Here is a 16,040-nt window from a genome sequence, read left to right as displayed (position 1 = left end):
CCCCGCGGCTCTGTCCCTGAGGCGGTGCCGCCGCCATTGCGGCTGCTCTGAGGGAGCGGTGCGGTGTCAGCCCCGCGTGTCTCGGCATCGGCTTTTCACACATCCTCCGTGGGTTTGCGACCCGAATCCATGGAGGGGCTCAAGCGGCACGGCCGAGTTCAGCGGCCGCCCCCGAGCTGCGGGGCTGCCCTCTGCTGGTGCCTCGTGAAACGGGTGTAGGAGTGCAAAGTCACCGTTCAGTCTCAGTCGCCAATTCATTGCTTCTAATGAACCCCCGAAGCTTAACGTTTGAGCAATGCAGAAATCACCAGTTAATCCCAATCGCCAGTTAATTCCTGCTAATGAACCTCCCCATCGTAGCGTTTGAGCAGTGCCCGGGCAGATTCCTCAGTTAGGCCCGGCTTCATGCTCCCCATCAGGAGACTGTGAGTTGTTCCTGTGTGACACAGTAAAACCCCGATAAAACCGGTTACCTAACCAAGTTTGCAGCTCCCAGCTGCCCCCTCCTCTGTGAGGAATTGCTCTGATTCCTGTGCAATTCCTGGTTCACACCTGAGCTCATGTACAGTCATGAATCCGGCTTAGTTATGTCCTGGCAGAGACAAAATCCGTGCTCCAAGGAAAGCAAAACCCAGTGCCACAGGCCTGAATTTATAATGGACTCTACAGTGGGATTAATCCTGAACTGTACGGTGGAAAAATACCATTACCAACCCCTCTAGTTGTCAGTCAGACAGAGAATTCAATAAGCCCAAAGAGATTGTTTGCAAGTAAACAAAAGCAAACCCAAAAGCAGGGAAAAATGGAACTGGAATGCAAACCTCAAATTTAGTAGCTCACAATGTTTTATCTGGGGAAAATCACAATTTGTGAAGGTTGATGGGTGAATTGAAAAATTCCTGCACTCAGTGACTCTTTCCTAGAATAATTTTAGCAAGTTTTATCTCTAATACATCAAAATTTTGCAGCTGAAGCAAAATCCAGAATATCTAATGTGTAATGTACTTTTTATTGAATGAGTGTTAGTGTCTTTTTAATGTCAGTACGCCAAAACATTAGCAAAAAGTAGTTAAATAAAGACATGCTTTTGCATTTGTGGTTTTAAATGTTCATTAAAATTTGTTTGCCAGAGAGCTTAAGATAACCATTTAAACCTGGTTTGCACTAGAGTGAAAATCCTGCTTCTCTTTTTTTTTTTTTTTTTTTTTTGTAAGGAGAGAAACTAAGATGTGGGGCATTAACATCTGTTTGTTGCCACCTGGTTTTTAAAAAACGTCCTTGCCTCATAAATATTGTTGTATACCAGATCTGTTAATGCCAATTATGGCTTTGGTGCCAGTGGTTCACTATTTCTCACTTAGTATCTAAATGATTGGTTATTATTTATAAATCTAGTGATAACATCTGCAAAGTGTTAGGAGTTTTCGCAGCATCCACTGACACAGCCCCTGTCTGAGGAATTCTCTCAGACTACAAGCAGCAGAAAAAAGATAGAGGCGTAAAATTAAATATACAGAGTGAGTGTGCACACGTGAACAGGCAGAAAATATATGTGTACCTGACACTCATCAACTGTACCAGATAATTACAGTTTCTCACAGATTTCTTATTCCAAGAGATGTGTCTAGGAAGAATATCTGGATTTTATGGAAAGTTCCTTGCTGAAAAGCTGATGACAAGCCAGTAGCTGGTATCCCTGGCTGGGCAGAGAAGATGGGATGTGACAGGGTCACGCTATCTGCCTTTCTTGCCTCGCTGTCTCTTCTAGGGTTTTACTGGGTTTTACCTTTGCTATTTTTGTATCCCCTTATAAATAGATGACAGGCCCTTTAACAGGGTATAGCAGCTCAGGGACAGTTTGGGGAAATTACATTTAATGGGAAAAAAAAGCGCTAATGCTGAAGAGACTATCAGAGCTGACTACCTTGAAGCAGGAAAATTTTGGTTCCAGGGTCTTTCAGTTCTCTCCTGTCAAGAAGAAGGATCTTCAGCCCGGAATAGAAGGGGTGGAAATAACTAATGTTCATTATGAAAATGAAATCAATAGCAGCTGTAAAAATGTATTGGTTTCAGTCAGAGGTTTTCAGCTGACAATTGAAAGAGGAACAAACCTATCAGAAATGAAGAATCAGGCCTTTTTGAAGAAGAAAAGCGGTGTATAAAGGCTGCACCCCCTTCATATCATACATACATAAAGAAATTTCCCTCTGAAGCAAAAGCCTTAGAACAGATTTCATGGAACAGATTGCAAAGCAGTTTCAGCTACTGCTCTTCATGCTGAACAAAACACTCTCAAAAATACTTCTCCAGGCATGGAAAAGGAAAGCAGACTGGGAAGCAGTTAATTTTCCTTCCTGTTCAGGAGGTGGCAGTGGAGACCCAGCAGTGGAGGGATGTCAGCTGGAATTTAAGTGGTGTCTCAGAGAAGGACTGAGTCAGGAGAAATTATCTGGCCATAACCAGGTTATGTAGCACAAAGTAACAGCCCCTCTAAAAATGGCCATTTTTAAGACAGCAATAACTGAACAGTGTAGAATCAAACTAGAGAAATTTAGCCTTTACAAAACTGGGAAGGAAACTCATTTGACTGCTGTCAACCCTTATGGTGTTTACTTTTGTTTATATGAGATATTTCCTTCTTTAATTAGATTTGCAACACCAAATGTATGCACAGCTTGAGGAACGAGTAACACACAATGCAACTATGTTTTAGATTGCTTTGTACAGCAGAATATATTACGATTCAGTGTTACTGTGCTGGTGTGAGTGTATGAAAAGATACATTCAAAATGCAATTTTGTAAGGTCCCTCTTTCAAATGCCTTCCCACAGTAGGTGATCCATCCTCACAGCAGCTCTTCAGGAGATGTAAATCTCATTTAGTTTTCTCATTGTTTGGATACAAAATTTAAAGCAGGGGTTGACTGCCTTGACCAAAGCCTCAGAAAAACTCCACGGCAGAGCCAAAAATTCCTGGCTTTCAGTATTTCCAGTGCTGTGCTTGCTTTCTCTTAATTAAAGATGTATTGGTTTTGTTTTTCATCCCTCTGGTTACCATCAGAGGGTGGCTGATTAGCAGTTGTGTTTTGCCTTTAGTTGTTTATGGATTTCTGCAGTTCCATGGTTTGGTTTTTATACTGACAGAGAGAATTTCTTGGGTCCCCTTGACTGGGTGGGAGCAGCTGTAGCTTTGCTTGGGAGCTCAGGGACAGAGTAATTACAATACTGCCTGTTTATAAGGGACTGAACTGAATGGGGATGGAAAAACCTCCAGGAGCATTTCTAAGATGTATCAGGGAAAATGCATTATTAATTTCACAAATCACTATAACTACTGATCAAGGGAGCCAGTGTCCCAGATTGTTGTGGCATATGTAAATTCAGAGAGATAATAGGAGCTTGGATGGGTGGATCAGCAGAAAGGCAAAGTGAGAACCCACTGACAGTTGTATTTTCACTCCATGAGAGTTTATTTTTGTAAAGAGAGCTTTTAAAATAGATTTTTTAATTATTATTTTTAGATTACACAGTAGAATAGGAAAAAAAATGCAAATATTCAGCCAGGTGAAAAAGAACAAGATACGGTTATGGCTTAGGGACGCATTTTCCTCCTTAATGAGTTATTAGAATTTTTCTTTTAGAAATGCAGTGGCCCAGAAACTTTGTGGACACTTGTGTCCATTCACAAATGCACTGGTGAAAAGTCGTGCCAGATGTGGTGGGTTCTCTCTGAGCTGTGACAGACGGGAATGGCCCACACTGCCCTCAGCACGGTGACACACTGGCAGTGGGAGCACAGTGCCTTGAACAGCTGGCAGGTCACCACCCAGGCAAGGTTTGTTCTCTGCAGTGGTTAGACTGGTTTGCACTTTGCTAATGCACAGCCCAGCTGGGATCACCTTGGGCTGAGCTGAGCTGATCCGATCCACCCCCTTTAATTGCAAGGCTCACAGGGATGGTTGAAAAGTGGACTTTTCTCGCTCTCTGTGGCACAGCTGGGCCTCCTGAGGATTGAAATGTCTCAGCCTAAAAAAGACTTGGGGGCTTGACACGGGGAAGGCCTAAAAAACCACAGTTTACAGGAAATTCAGCCAGATGACATAACAGTCCTATTTGGCAAGAGCTCTGGCACCGTAAGAACAGTGCTGAGAAAGGAGGTTGCACATCACACTGCAGCAGGCTTTGGAGTCAGTGCCACTACTTACATGGACAGAAGTTCTCACTTGGTGACAGCAGGCAGGACCAGGCTGTGCTGAACACTCACAGAAGCAACTCGGTGTAGATGCCCAGTGTCACATCAAGGAAACTCCACCACTTATGTCTACATGAGTTTCACCTCTGAGCCTCTTCATTTAAAAGAATTTTAAGCTACTTGCAAGGATGTTTCTTACTGTACATTGTTACTGAAATGGGTCCCTCATCTCCGTAGAAGCTCTCAGCTTATTATTTGTATTGCCCTCAGCAATACAAATATTAAAAGAACATATTTAAACATCAGTTGTACCATGGAGTTTCATAGGAACAAACTAAATATACTCAGGTCCAGTCTTAGCTTTTTGCTCTCCTTATGAAGAAGTTTCCATTCTACGACTTCTATTTGGGAAAATGCTTTATTATGGAAACTGAGAATCTCTTTTCCTTCAGTGCAATGTTCTGAATGTGTGAGGGTGAAGAGAGAAGCAGCAAAGTGGAAATGAGGAAGAGCAGAAGCCACAGATACATTTGTGCCTACAAACATATTCATGAATTATTGTGCAGAGTCAGGGACATCTTTGTATTTTTGGAGTTTCAAAGCAACCTGAATTTCTTTGCAGGTTATTATGAAGATTTGCAGCTGTTGAAATCTCTACTACAAAACTGAAGAACAAAACCCGCACAGCCAAGCCGTTTGTTTTTGGTTTTAATTATTATTCTTATTTGACACTCACATTACAAAATTTAGAAACCATAGACAGTTCAGGCAAACTGTTAAAACACAGTATAAATTAGGGGGGGCTTAATATATAAATTCTATACATAGGTAAGTTAGCTGGAACATGACTGACAAAAGGAGTTGATAACAATCTTACCACAACTGTATAAAAAGGCATGGGAATAGGATGGGCACTACCATCATGAATGCAGGTTAAGACATTTTCCACAACAGCTATAAAGCGTAACAATGACCATGCTATGCTCGCAGTGGTTATGTGGGGTACAGAATGCATATTACCATTAACATTTTCCAAGATCTATGTACAGTCACAAAAATCATAACAGCCGCTTTCAAGTAGCTTTGCCGTTTCCTGCCTGTGCAATTAATAAAGTGTTGGTGTTTGTTCTGAGCACTTCGAACAAAGCTACGTGGTTGGGGTGTTATGGATGGGTTAAAAGTTGGACTCAACGGTCTTTCCGACCTAAATGGTTCTACAATTTTATGATTCTAAGGTAGAGGGATTTCAATTTGGCCTGAAAATGCTAATCCTAACATGAAATTGTTTAATTTAATGAAGAAGATACAGGAAAAGCACAGTTCCTCATTGCTATCACTCACATGATAAGTATACAGCAGTCTTTTAATCCATATTTATTTCTATTTCCTAGCTTGATTCTTTTTCAGAACTAAAGCGATAATTTAGTTCCCATTTTTCTAAGCACAGTTGTAAAAAGGAGTTACACCAGAAGAAATGGTAAACTAAAATTTGGATATTTTTATGGGGTAATCCTTTGAAAGCACCTGCTTCTCAGGTGACCAAGGATATGTCATTCAACCTTTGAATTTCTCAGTCTGAAAATAAGGACAGTTCTGCTTACCCATTTTCACTCTGTGCTTTTAGGTCTGACTAAACAGTATTATTCTAACAGTTTTAGAATAGCATGTTCCTGGACTGTAGGTTTCAGATAGCTGATAGTCAGTGTCACTAAAAATGAAAAAAAAACAACCTTAAAATCTGATTTTTGACCTTTATAAGATGATGAACACTTGGTAAGAGTTCTGAAGCCCAGAGGATCATTTATTTTCCATCTGTGTTGTGTACCAGCAAACGGTGTTTCTACAGACAGACCCCTAAGGGAAGTACTTGCACATTTGTAAGAATCATATCTTGAAACACTTGAATTTAATAGCCCTGTGTGTGCGTCTTTTGCTAAGTTTAATAATTATGAGGATTCTATTGGAACAATTCCTTCTGGTTCAAGGAGAGGACAGACAGTAAGTGATAACACAACTTGGGCTGCTACAGAAATACACGTGATGTCAACTGTCCCCATTGACTACAGCCCCCATTTTCTCAACTCTGTTTGCCCATGGGCCAAACATCAACAAACCATCAAACATTTGTTTCAAAAAGACTGGAATTTTAGAAGCATAATTAAATAATGAAAGCAGGGATATAGTACTGACCAGTAACAGTTCGCTGAGGGAGTCATGTTTCTCTGAAAGGTAGTTGGACTATGGAATTTCCTGTTCAGAACTCCATTAAATGGGCTTTGCACCTTCTAGAAGGAAGTTTCCTGTAAAGACATTTAATTTGTAGGACTCGAGCTCTGAACTCAAAGTCTTTCTGCATTCAAGAAAGCCTGGGAACATTGCTGCACTGCAGTATTAATCTGGGTTGGCAGCTTTAGGGCCACAGGGATGAAAACAGAGAAGGACTCCTATTCTATTATGACAGATCTGGAGTATGATTACAGAGCCTTTGTATGGCAGAGAGCTAGAAAAATGTTCCTTTGGCATTTTGCAAGAGCTGTTTATGGAGCAAAATATCACTTCTGTGGAGGGAAAGGCACCAAGGGAAAAGGGAGCAGTCTAAGCCACTGTGAATTTACAGCACTACAGCCTGTGCCTGGCCAAAGAGCAGGGCAGGAAAACTGGGCAGGAGTTACTCATATTCAGCTTTTTTTTCTGTAGCTGAGGCTGTAGCCTGAGTTTCAGTGCCTTGCACCCGTGCAGAGTGTATGAAATACCACCCATACAAGCTATTGGGTCCCCATCTACATCTTGCATAATGTAAAAATGCAGGATGTGATGCCTTTATGAGCATTAGCTTTAATGAACTTAGTTTTTTTTGAATATCTGAAAATATGTGAAATATGTAAAAAGAATTGTAAAAGAAATGAATACAAAACAGATCAAACTCCAGATCTGTAAAAAATTCTTCACTGTTTCATGTCCACTAAGAAACCTCTTTTAGTTCAAAAGAATTTTCTTGTACTTATTCTGTTGAATGGATAAAGAAGCATAGTAGGCTTTGTCCCAGGTGGACTTGCAAGAACTTTCTACCTTTCAAAAGGGACGTGTCCCAGGATCAGAGAGCTAAGAGTGCAGGCTCAGATATGACTTTGTACAGGATCATCTAATCCCCCCTGTGCCTCCATTAGCACATGTGCCACCATACAGACCCCAGGTACGTGTGTGCTGTTCCCCAGCCACACTTCAGTAATGCCCTGCACCAACTACAGAGGAGATTTCACTCAACAGGTAGTGTTAGAAAGGACAAAAGAAGACAGCTTTGGTCCACAGTTGGGCCTCTGAGCAGTAACAAAGGGGCTTTTCCCTGTTTCCTTGTCACTCCGTAATCCCATTCTGCAACTACAACAATGGAAACAATCAGTTCACAATCCAAGGGGTTTTAATTTCCAACGAGAGAATCATCTGAATCAGTATGGCTAATTTCTACCAGTCTAAAAAGAGAAAAAGGTCCTTAAAGCCAGAAAGTCAAATCCATTGGATCTGATTTAGTCCTTGAATTTGCTGCTGAAATTTCAACAATGTCAAAGAGAACTTCTGATAAGGCTGGATTTTCTCCCTATTAAGTGCACCTCCCATCTGAGAGTCGCACCTGGCACAGGGACTATACCAGTTGTCGATGTGGTTTAATCCCTATTGATAAGTAAAAACTGGACTACAGTTAATAATTGCAGGACTGCTCCAAAGCTCAGCACAATCAATTGGGGTTTTTCCTCTGGCACATCACTGTGCTTGGGATCAGTGTCATTCCATGGAGCACAGTCATCGCTAAGCCAGAGACTGTTAACTGTGTAACATTTTTACCCTGATATGCATAACAGTATCTTTTCTACTAACACGTCTTCTTATTGATAACTCCAATTACATATTCAGTAATCTTAGCTCTGTTCTAAACTGGATTTACAGTCATGTGCAAACCAGCATTCATGTGCTTTAAGAAAAGGTGCATAAACTATTGCAATAAAACACAACAAAGTAACCGAGATATCAGTAAGGGACAGGCTTGAGTGATTATCTTATCACCACTGACCACATCATAAAATATTTTCAAGCTGAGAAAAATATCCCCATGCTTAAATTGTTTCTTATTTGAAGGGCTTTAGCATCTGTCCACACCTTGTTAAAGTGAAACCTCAGCAGTTTGCTTCCGGATCTGCACGTTCCCTATCCACATGGGGAGCTTCCAGAGATGTACAACAGGATTGTATTCACTGCCTAACAGAGGGAATGACGCCAGGCTAAGCTCAGGGTACTCTGGTGCACAGGATTCTTGTGCGATTTACTCGTTTTGAGGTTTTTGCCCTGAAAATTCAGTCCCGCCCAGCTGACCAACATCCATCCACCTTTCGTGTGGTAATGAGATTGATGCTGATGTGAAACTGAGGGCAAGATTGTATGATTTGAGTGTCTTTTGAAAGGCATTGAGCAAGTTCATCTACTGACTTCAACACAAGCTGAAGGCACACAATTCCCTCGTTGCTTCCCGCTGGGCTTATGTCGAGCCCTGTGTTGCAGAATGGCACACTCCAGAAATGGAAATATGGGACTTTTGCTGCCATTCTGATTACACTGGAGGAGGTGCAGAAGTGATTTCATGTATTTGGGTCTTTTAAAATACTGCTGTATACCAGAAGCTAAGTTAATGCTCCTGGAAGACTGTACATATTCACATCTTTCTAGCTTAGGGGTTTGATACCAACACTGCAGACCTGTAGGTCTAGTTTTGCTCTGTTCTCTGTGTAGCATTAGTTCAAGCAGCTGTCAGGGAGGTGAATCCTCTCAAAAAAGTGGAATTAGAAAGCCATGACATTACTACTAGTAACTTGTCTAGATATTAGTCTAATGACTACATGCTTTACAGTGGCTTAGTGCCTGGATACCTTAATAGCAAGAAAAATTAATTACTGCACATTGGGTTTTTTCTCATTTTCATGTAATACTAATACATTTTTGGAAGAAATTTATTCCCCAAATTGTTTTCAGTGAGTTGTACTCGTGCTTCCTGAGCCCTGTTGGTGAAGCAAGGCTGTAACCACTGTCCTGCCAGGAGCTGGACACCCTGGCGAGGCCAAACATGAACTAGAAATGCAACCGACAGCTGTAACTTAAGGCTTACATTGTTTCTATTTACATCCAATAGGATTTCTGCTACAAAATTATGTGAAGACAACCTATGATTCCTGAAGTCCATTTTTGTAAAAGCACTGTCTTCTCATTTTAAGTTGCTCTGCACTCTCATCTCCAAGTCATTTCTGCAAAGAGCAGTGGGTGTCTCTGGACATCAAATACTACACATTAATTTGCCATGCACCTCTATAAAGCAAGTCTGATACTCCCCAAGAGATGAGGATGTTTAGCACCTCTGAAGAAGACCTTTTAAATATGTGACTACATAAAGGCTTAAGGATATTTAGTGCTTTTGACAGTCCCACTAAGCCCTTAATACCCACCCAAATCTGACCTTTATGCTTCCATTTTAAGTACTTTGGACTATGAAAGTGGTTTAGTGATAAACTTGAGGAGATCTAATGTAACTTATACTTACAAAATTGACTGAATTCATGGAAGGTGCCCCAAAATATGAAGTATTATGATGAGAAATCACATTTTAATTATCTTCAGGGTTTTATAATCTCAGCTCTATTGGCTCATTAGAAAAGGAGTGAGGATTTCAATTTTAAGAAGCAGGTTTTAAGAAAAGGCCCATCCACCTACATTGCATCTCAGATAAATAAAAATCCTACATTTCCACTATGAAGTCACACTGTGCCTGTTAAAAAGATGCAGATAGTAAGAAAAAAAATGACGATTTAGCAAACACATTTAAGCATTAGCATTCTTGTAAATATGTTTATGGTTATTGCTCTGGATTTGTCTGGAATTTAACAGGCTTTTAATGGCTTCATTTTGGAAATGGTTCTGCCTGAAGGAAAGGCTATGTGTGTATGTTCCTCTGTATTGCTCTCAGCTCATGTACAAAAATTAACAAACAGCATATTGACAGTATCAGCAGAATAGTCATCATACCCTGGCTGAAATGATGTACCATCCTTACACTTAGTTCTTCCATACAAAGCTTGAATAAACACATCTAAGTTTTATGTCCCCCCTGCTTGAACTCATGCACTGATGGACCTGTAGGAAAGGGAGACTCAAAGTTCTGCTTCAAGCCCCTGTGTAAGCAAATCTAGAAGCACCTTCTCAGCTGAGCCAGTGCAGGAGCAGTTCCACATGGTCGTGATCCAGACTGGCCGGGTTTCCACAGGTCACAACCCAACATCAGAACTGCACTGCAGGCACAACAGACCTGGAGTGTATCACACAGAGCCTGTCTCACCCTGCTGCCCTCAAACACCAGCTCACCAATGCTCACAGGTCCACAGCTCACTCAGGCGTGGATAACTTGGAGGGCCTGGCAGAGGGCAGGAACAGTTCCAGTTTCCTGGCTAAATGCATAGACCAACACAGCCAGGTTTTGTGATTAGCCTAATTTTTCAAAACACTACAGCCACTTGGAATCACTCTGTACTGAAATAAAACTATTACTGATCTCAAACAAAGGGTTACAACCTTTTGTTGTAGGCAGAGAAAGACTGGAACATCTGAAAAGGCCAGCATCAAGTCAGTAATAAAAATGAAAAGTTCAATATCCTGTGGCATTTAGGTTTCATTTACACTTTTTGAGGTCTTTTCTGGGGGAGCTAGAAACATTCCTTCCACACACAAACAATTAGTCTATTGTTAGGGCTTAGTTTTAAATCTAATATAGTACATTATAATTTAATATATCTGTTACAGTAGCACCTTGATTATTGTACAACTTTAAAGACCAGACATAGTCGCTATTTTATGTTATCTGTAAGGTAATGGTGAATGTGGTTTAGATCCTAAAAGTAAAAAAGACAAAAATGGTTATCTGCTCATGAATAGTGCATTCATTCTAGTCTGAAACCCTTTCTCCTTTTAAAGCATACCGTGTAGTTCCCAAATTCAGAGCAATTACCCCCACCTCCCATCCTCCTGGCATCCTGTTGGAAAATAAACAGTACTGTGTTAATTGGAACCTGATAGAAATGGGAATGAAGTTTTTGTTTTGTTTTTTTTTTTTGACTGTGATAAAATCCTCTAAAAGATGCAACTCGGCATCAATGAATCTAGGGAATACACTATGTACATTAAATAGAGGTAAGTTGAGTCCAGAGTCATTTTCTTCTTCCTTCAACTTCAGAAGTGGTGGTGGGGGGGTGTCTTTAAGCAGCACCATGTGCACTCTGTGCCCTCCTCAGACCAGCCAAGATTCACAGTAAGAAAAGCAACAACAGCCGTGGGAAGAATAACTGAGCAACAGTCACACTTGAGATTGTTCTCTGCAAAACTCCGTGGGGTCTGCGGGACTGTCCCGTGCTGACGTGGCCTGTATGTGTCATACATGTATCCATGGGAGTGATGTCAGCCTTCATCCCTGCAGCAGTCAGTGCTTTGTTCAACAAGGCTGGGGGACTGCAATTGCAAGGTGAAATTCTTCTTTCTTCGTTCAGCAATTAACCAGATTGCTGCTGTGTCTGTCTCTTGATTTAATTTTACGAGCCTCAGAGGGTTTAAAGAGCCGCTGCCTGAAGCACCCGCTTCTCAAATACTCGTGTGTATTTTTGCTTTCCTTTTTTACACTTTTCCATCCTCTGTTGCAGTTCCATGATGCTCCGTGCTCCTGGTTTTCCTGCGTTTTCCTCCAGAGGCAAAAATTACAGTGATCCTGACGCAGTTTGGGCACAGCCACAAATAGTCTGTTTGTCCTTCCTCTCTGTGTCTCATAGCTAGAAAAGCATCATTGTGCACAGAGTCCCGTTGATTTCAGTGGATGAATCCAGTTCATCCATCGTGTTAGGCAGTCAAAAAAAACCCAATGAAAAACTCAAACAAAAGAAATTGTCTAAATCCCAAACAGGCATCTTTGGAATCAGTAGTGCAAAATGTTTGCGGATTTCTTTTCCTTGACCTACTGCAATAATCTCTTAATCTTCAAGTCTTTCCTAAAATAGTGGATCTGTAAATTTAAAACATAAGGACAATGAAAAAAAAAAAGGGCAAATGTAAAGTGTTTTGTTGTTTTTTGGGTTTTTTTTAAATCACTCTCTTCAGATTCTCACTTATATCAAACCATTACACATCTCTTATAAAAGCTGTAAATTGTTGGAAGATCCAGTTGACCTGGGGTATTCCTCATCTACACCAGGCTTTTGCATGGGTACAGCAAGCAGAGGGTATTCTTTAAATGGAGGATAATTTGAGATTACAATGAGCTTTTATCAGGGCAGCCTCAGCTCTGCAGATTAGTTTTAAATGGAAGAGAGGTCCCTCAAAGGTCACAGTTTAAATGCTTTCACTTCACAAGCTTTGGCTATCAGTGCAGCACTTTAGAAATGAGCTGGTAAAATGAGAGGTTACCTTAAGGATTTCCACCTGTCTTTTTCTGTCTGGTTTTCCGGACTTTCACTTTCATAGGAAGCCAGATACAAACCTGGAAAAGGTAAATATGTGTTATTCCAACAACATCAGTAACTCCCCCCGTCTCTCTGCATTCTTGTGTGTCCTTACATTGTACCACACAGCAAGAGAAACTTTAAAACTTTATGGTCAGGTGGCTGGTAATGAGTAGGACTGATGTTTAGCTCACATGTCTACCTTGGAAAGCTGTAAGGTTAATTTTCATGGAACAGTAAAGGACTCTAGAGTTAAAATATGTTAGCATGACCTCCTTTTAACCATATTAAGTAGTTGAATGGTCTCTGGTTTTCCATATAGAGGTCTGGGCCTATTTCCTTCATCACAGCACTGCTACCAAAGAGTTACACAAACGCTAAAAAAGACAGACAGAGCTGACAGCTAAACACATAAGTTTTTAAAAATTAAGGGTAGTCTCATAATTTAACACAATTTTATCTTCCTCAATCTTTTTAAAGCTTATGGGAACGTGGTATCTTAAATGGATACACAACACCCTCAAGGTAAGAGTGAGTTCCAGAAACCAGAGAAAGAATGCAGTGGAAGAAAATAAATGTCTTTTTTTTCCCTGCAAATTTTTACACTGTAGGATGCATTTCATGACACAAAAATGTGTCTAGACTGTAGAGTTTCCCCTGCACAAGCTGACAGTGCATTAATATCTCACTGTCTTCACAGAATCACGGGCTGTGATTTGTGTTCACACGCATTTCCTCATTTGACTGTTTCATGATGCTTTATTCTTTAATGCTGGAACCATCTCACTATTGAGGTCTGTGCTACAAATCAACTGCCTTTTACTACTCCAGTGCTGGCCCACGGTTCCACCACGCTGTGACACGCACAGAGCAGCTGCAGTTCACATGCCACTGCAGCATCTCTCTCATATATCCTCCCACCTTCTACTGAGGGCAGGTCTTTCTACTCTGCACTTCCCCTGGGAAAGGTGGGAGGCCTCCTGTGGCTTCTGCAAAGGGCATCTCATGAAAGCAGTATGAATATGAGGGATGGCACGAGAGAGAAAAATCTGCAAACAATTAGTGGGTTGAGGTCACCCTTTTTCAGTCCAGTAGCCTGAAAACTGTACTTTTACCCCTGACTTTCATTTTCTGTCCCTATTGAGCCTAAAGCCAGAACAAATGCCTCCATCCTATCTCCTTTTGATAACACATGACTTTAATCACATTAATTATTCTGTTCCGGCAATTATTCTGTTTTGGCAGTCATTCTTCTCAGGGTTTAGGCAGGATTTTAGAAGCTGTATTTTGTGTTCTGAAGTAGTCTGTGAAATAAAAGCTGTCTGGTCTGGTTACCTTGGATTAGCACAGAAAACTGCCTATAGAATCAAGAAAAAAATAAACCCAACACCAGTTTAGCTTAGGGGAAGGTATCTATAGACAATTTGCATGACAATGTACTGAGAGGCAGCTAACAATAGGAAATGACACAGTCTGACATGCTGGATACCAAACTGAAGAGGACAGATGAGCACAAAAAGACAATCAGAGAAATATTTTCAGGGCTTTCATAGCTACAGCTTAAATTAATTACTAGAAAAGGTTTTCTTAAAAATCCTTTTCCGTGGATAACGTGTTTCTTTGTTGGAGAGGAGGAGGTCAGCTGGACACCGTCGCCCTGGGCTGTGTTTACTGAAGAGATGACAGAGCTGGCTTGTGGAAGAGATTAGCTCTGGCTCCATCAATCACAGAATGAGTGGCTAAGGGACAGCTGACATTCACAGCAGTCCATGACGTGCTTGTGTGGCCTCTTTTTGTGACTGCAAAAATAGGGCCACAATGGCAACCTCCTAGACAGAGCCCCATAGAGAAGCTACAGTCAAGAGAAAAGCAGCAGCTTCGTGTGCTAGAAGGTTGTATTTGCAAAAACCCATGGATAGACTGGGGATGAACAAACTGTGTGACAGGAAAGCTAGGAAACAACTGGGACTGGTCAGTGAGAGAGATCACCAAAGCATGGATCAGGGTGTTAATTAGCAGTGACAAAGAGACACATTTCCAGTGATTAGAGATTGTACAGAGTCTTACCATCTTCAGTAAAAATGGGAGCAGTATGCAAGTAGTGGATGATGTTAGGGTCTTGCTCAAAGGGACATTCCACTTGCTTCCATGTTATAAATTCTCCTACTTGCTTAGCCAGTTCCAGAAATTTCTGTAAACATGAAATCATTCCACTCAGATTATCTCACATTCAGTGTTTGTTGGTCTGCACTGAAAATTGCAGGCAAACTGTCTCAGTGCTATGAGAATGGGAAAGGTAAAAACATTGTTCAGATCTTACTTCAAAGTTGACATGTCCATTTGGAAGGCGATTAGCACATCCTTCATTCAAAAAATAAATGTCTTTGATCAATAGGCTGAAGAAGGGGATCACAATCTGCGAAGAGAAATGACATAACTATTATCTTTCCAGTTCAGTATTTTCTCTGCATGAAAGAACAACTCAATTGGGAGAGAGGAGAATAAAGAAATATTAACTTTTCAGTGTGCTATGCACTTAAAAAGCAGTACAGTGATAGGAGGCAAAAGGGCAGTAGTGTATAGAGAGACCTTCAGTCATCAGGAGAATGGATGCTGAGATGAAAGTGAATGAACACAATGTTCACTGAGCACAATAACGTGACTAAGAAAAGGCTAATAATCCAGTTTATTATCAACAGCATCACTGCCTGATGACAAGATCAGACAGCAAAAGAGCAAAATAACATTTCACAACTCTTCCCTTTTCTGTTGTGTCTTTGTAAGCAAAGATGCTGAATGCACAAACCAAGCAATTTAAAGACAGCTGGGAATCAAAGAACCAGTATTGTCCCTGAGAGGAAAGGCAGAATAAAATTTCATGACCAGGGACTTGTCTACAAACAGTTAATGGGAAGCTGTTTCATGTTCAACAGCTCCATGCATGGCTACCTCTCGAGGCATGTAATTTCCTTCCTGGTGCCTGATTAGTACAACCTGCTTCTCCAAATTAACCCACAGACAGTAGGATTGAAAATATTAAGCTGGTTGACAGGAAACTGCCAACAGTAGCCAGAGAGACCATTGTAGTGCTCAAAATTAGCCCTGGCCATCATCCAGGGCAGAGTGGTGTATGCAGTGATCCAAGGCTTCCCCCTAACCAACCAGAGGTGGGTCATAATTTGCTATAAAATAAGTCTACTCTGGGTAAGACTCTTGAAATTAATGGAATTACAACAGGGATAAATTTGATGCCAGATGTTGTACAGCAGAACACAGTAACAATGCTTCTTAAGTGAACCCCCAGCATTTCAGCAGAGATCCAGAGCGAAGCAG

General features: G+C 41.0%; 1 protein-coding gene across 1 annotated transcript in view; it reads right to left on the bottom strand.

The window, feature by feature from the left end:
• Window positions 1-4,886: 4,886 nt before the first annotated feature.
• RASGEF1C (RasGEF domain family member 1C) overlaps window positions 4,887-16,040 on the bottom strand; it is a 72,395-nt gene continuing 61,241 nt past the window's right edge. The window contains exons 11-14 of the mRNA XM_027682620.1: window positions 15,028-15,123; window positions 14,775-14,898; window positions 12,673-12,745; window positions 4,887-12,271 (exon numbers count right to left, since the gene is read on the bottom strand). Coding sequence (XP_027538421.1) covers window positions 12,247-12,271; window positions 12,673-12,745; window positions 14,775-14,898; window positions 15,028-15,123 — 318 coding nt within the window. The 3' untranslated portion in view covers window positions 4,887-12,246. The remainder of the gene's footprint in view (window positions 12,272-12,672; window positions 12,746-14,774; window positions 14,899-15,027; window positions 15,124-16,040) is intronic.

Source organism: Neopelma chrysocephalum, unplaced genomic scaffold (assembly GCF_003984885.1).
Source record: "Neopelma chrysocephalum unplaced genomic scaffold, ASM398488v2 Primary Assembly neopelma1_63, whole genome shotgun sequence".
Lineage (NCBI taxonomy): Eukaryota > Metazoa > Chordata > Aves > Passeriformes > Pipridae > Neopelma > Neopelma chrysocephalum.
This window is presented reverse-complemented; position numbering and strand designations above follow the sequence as displayed.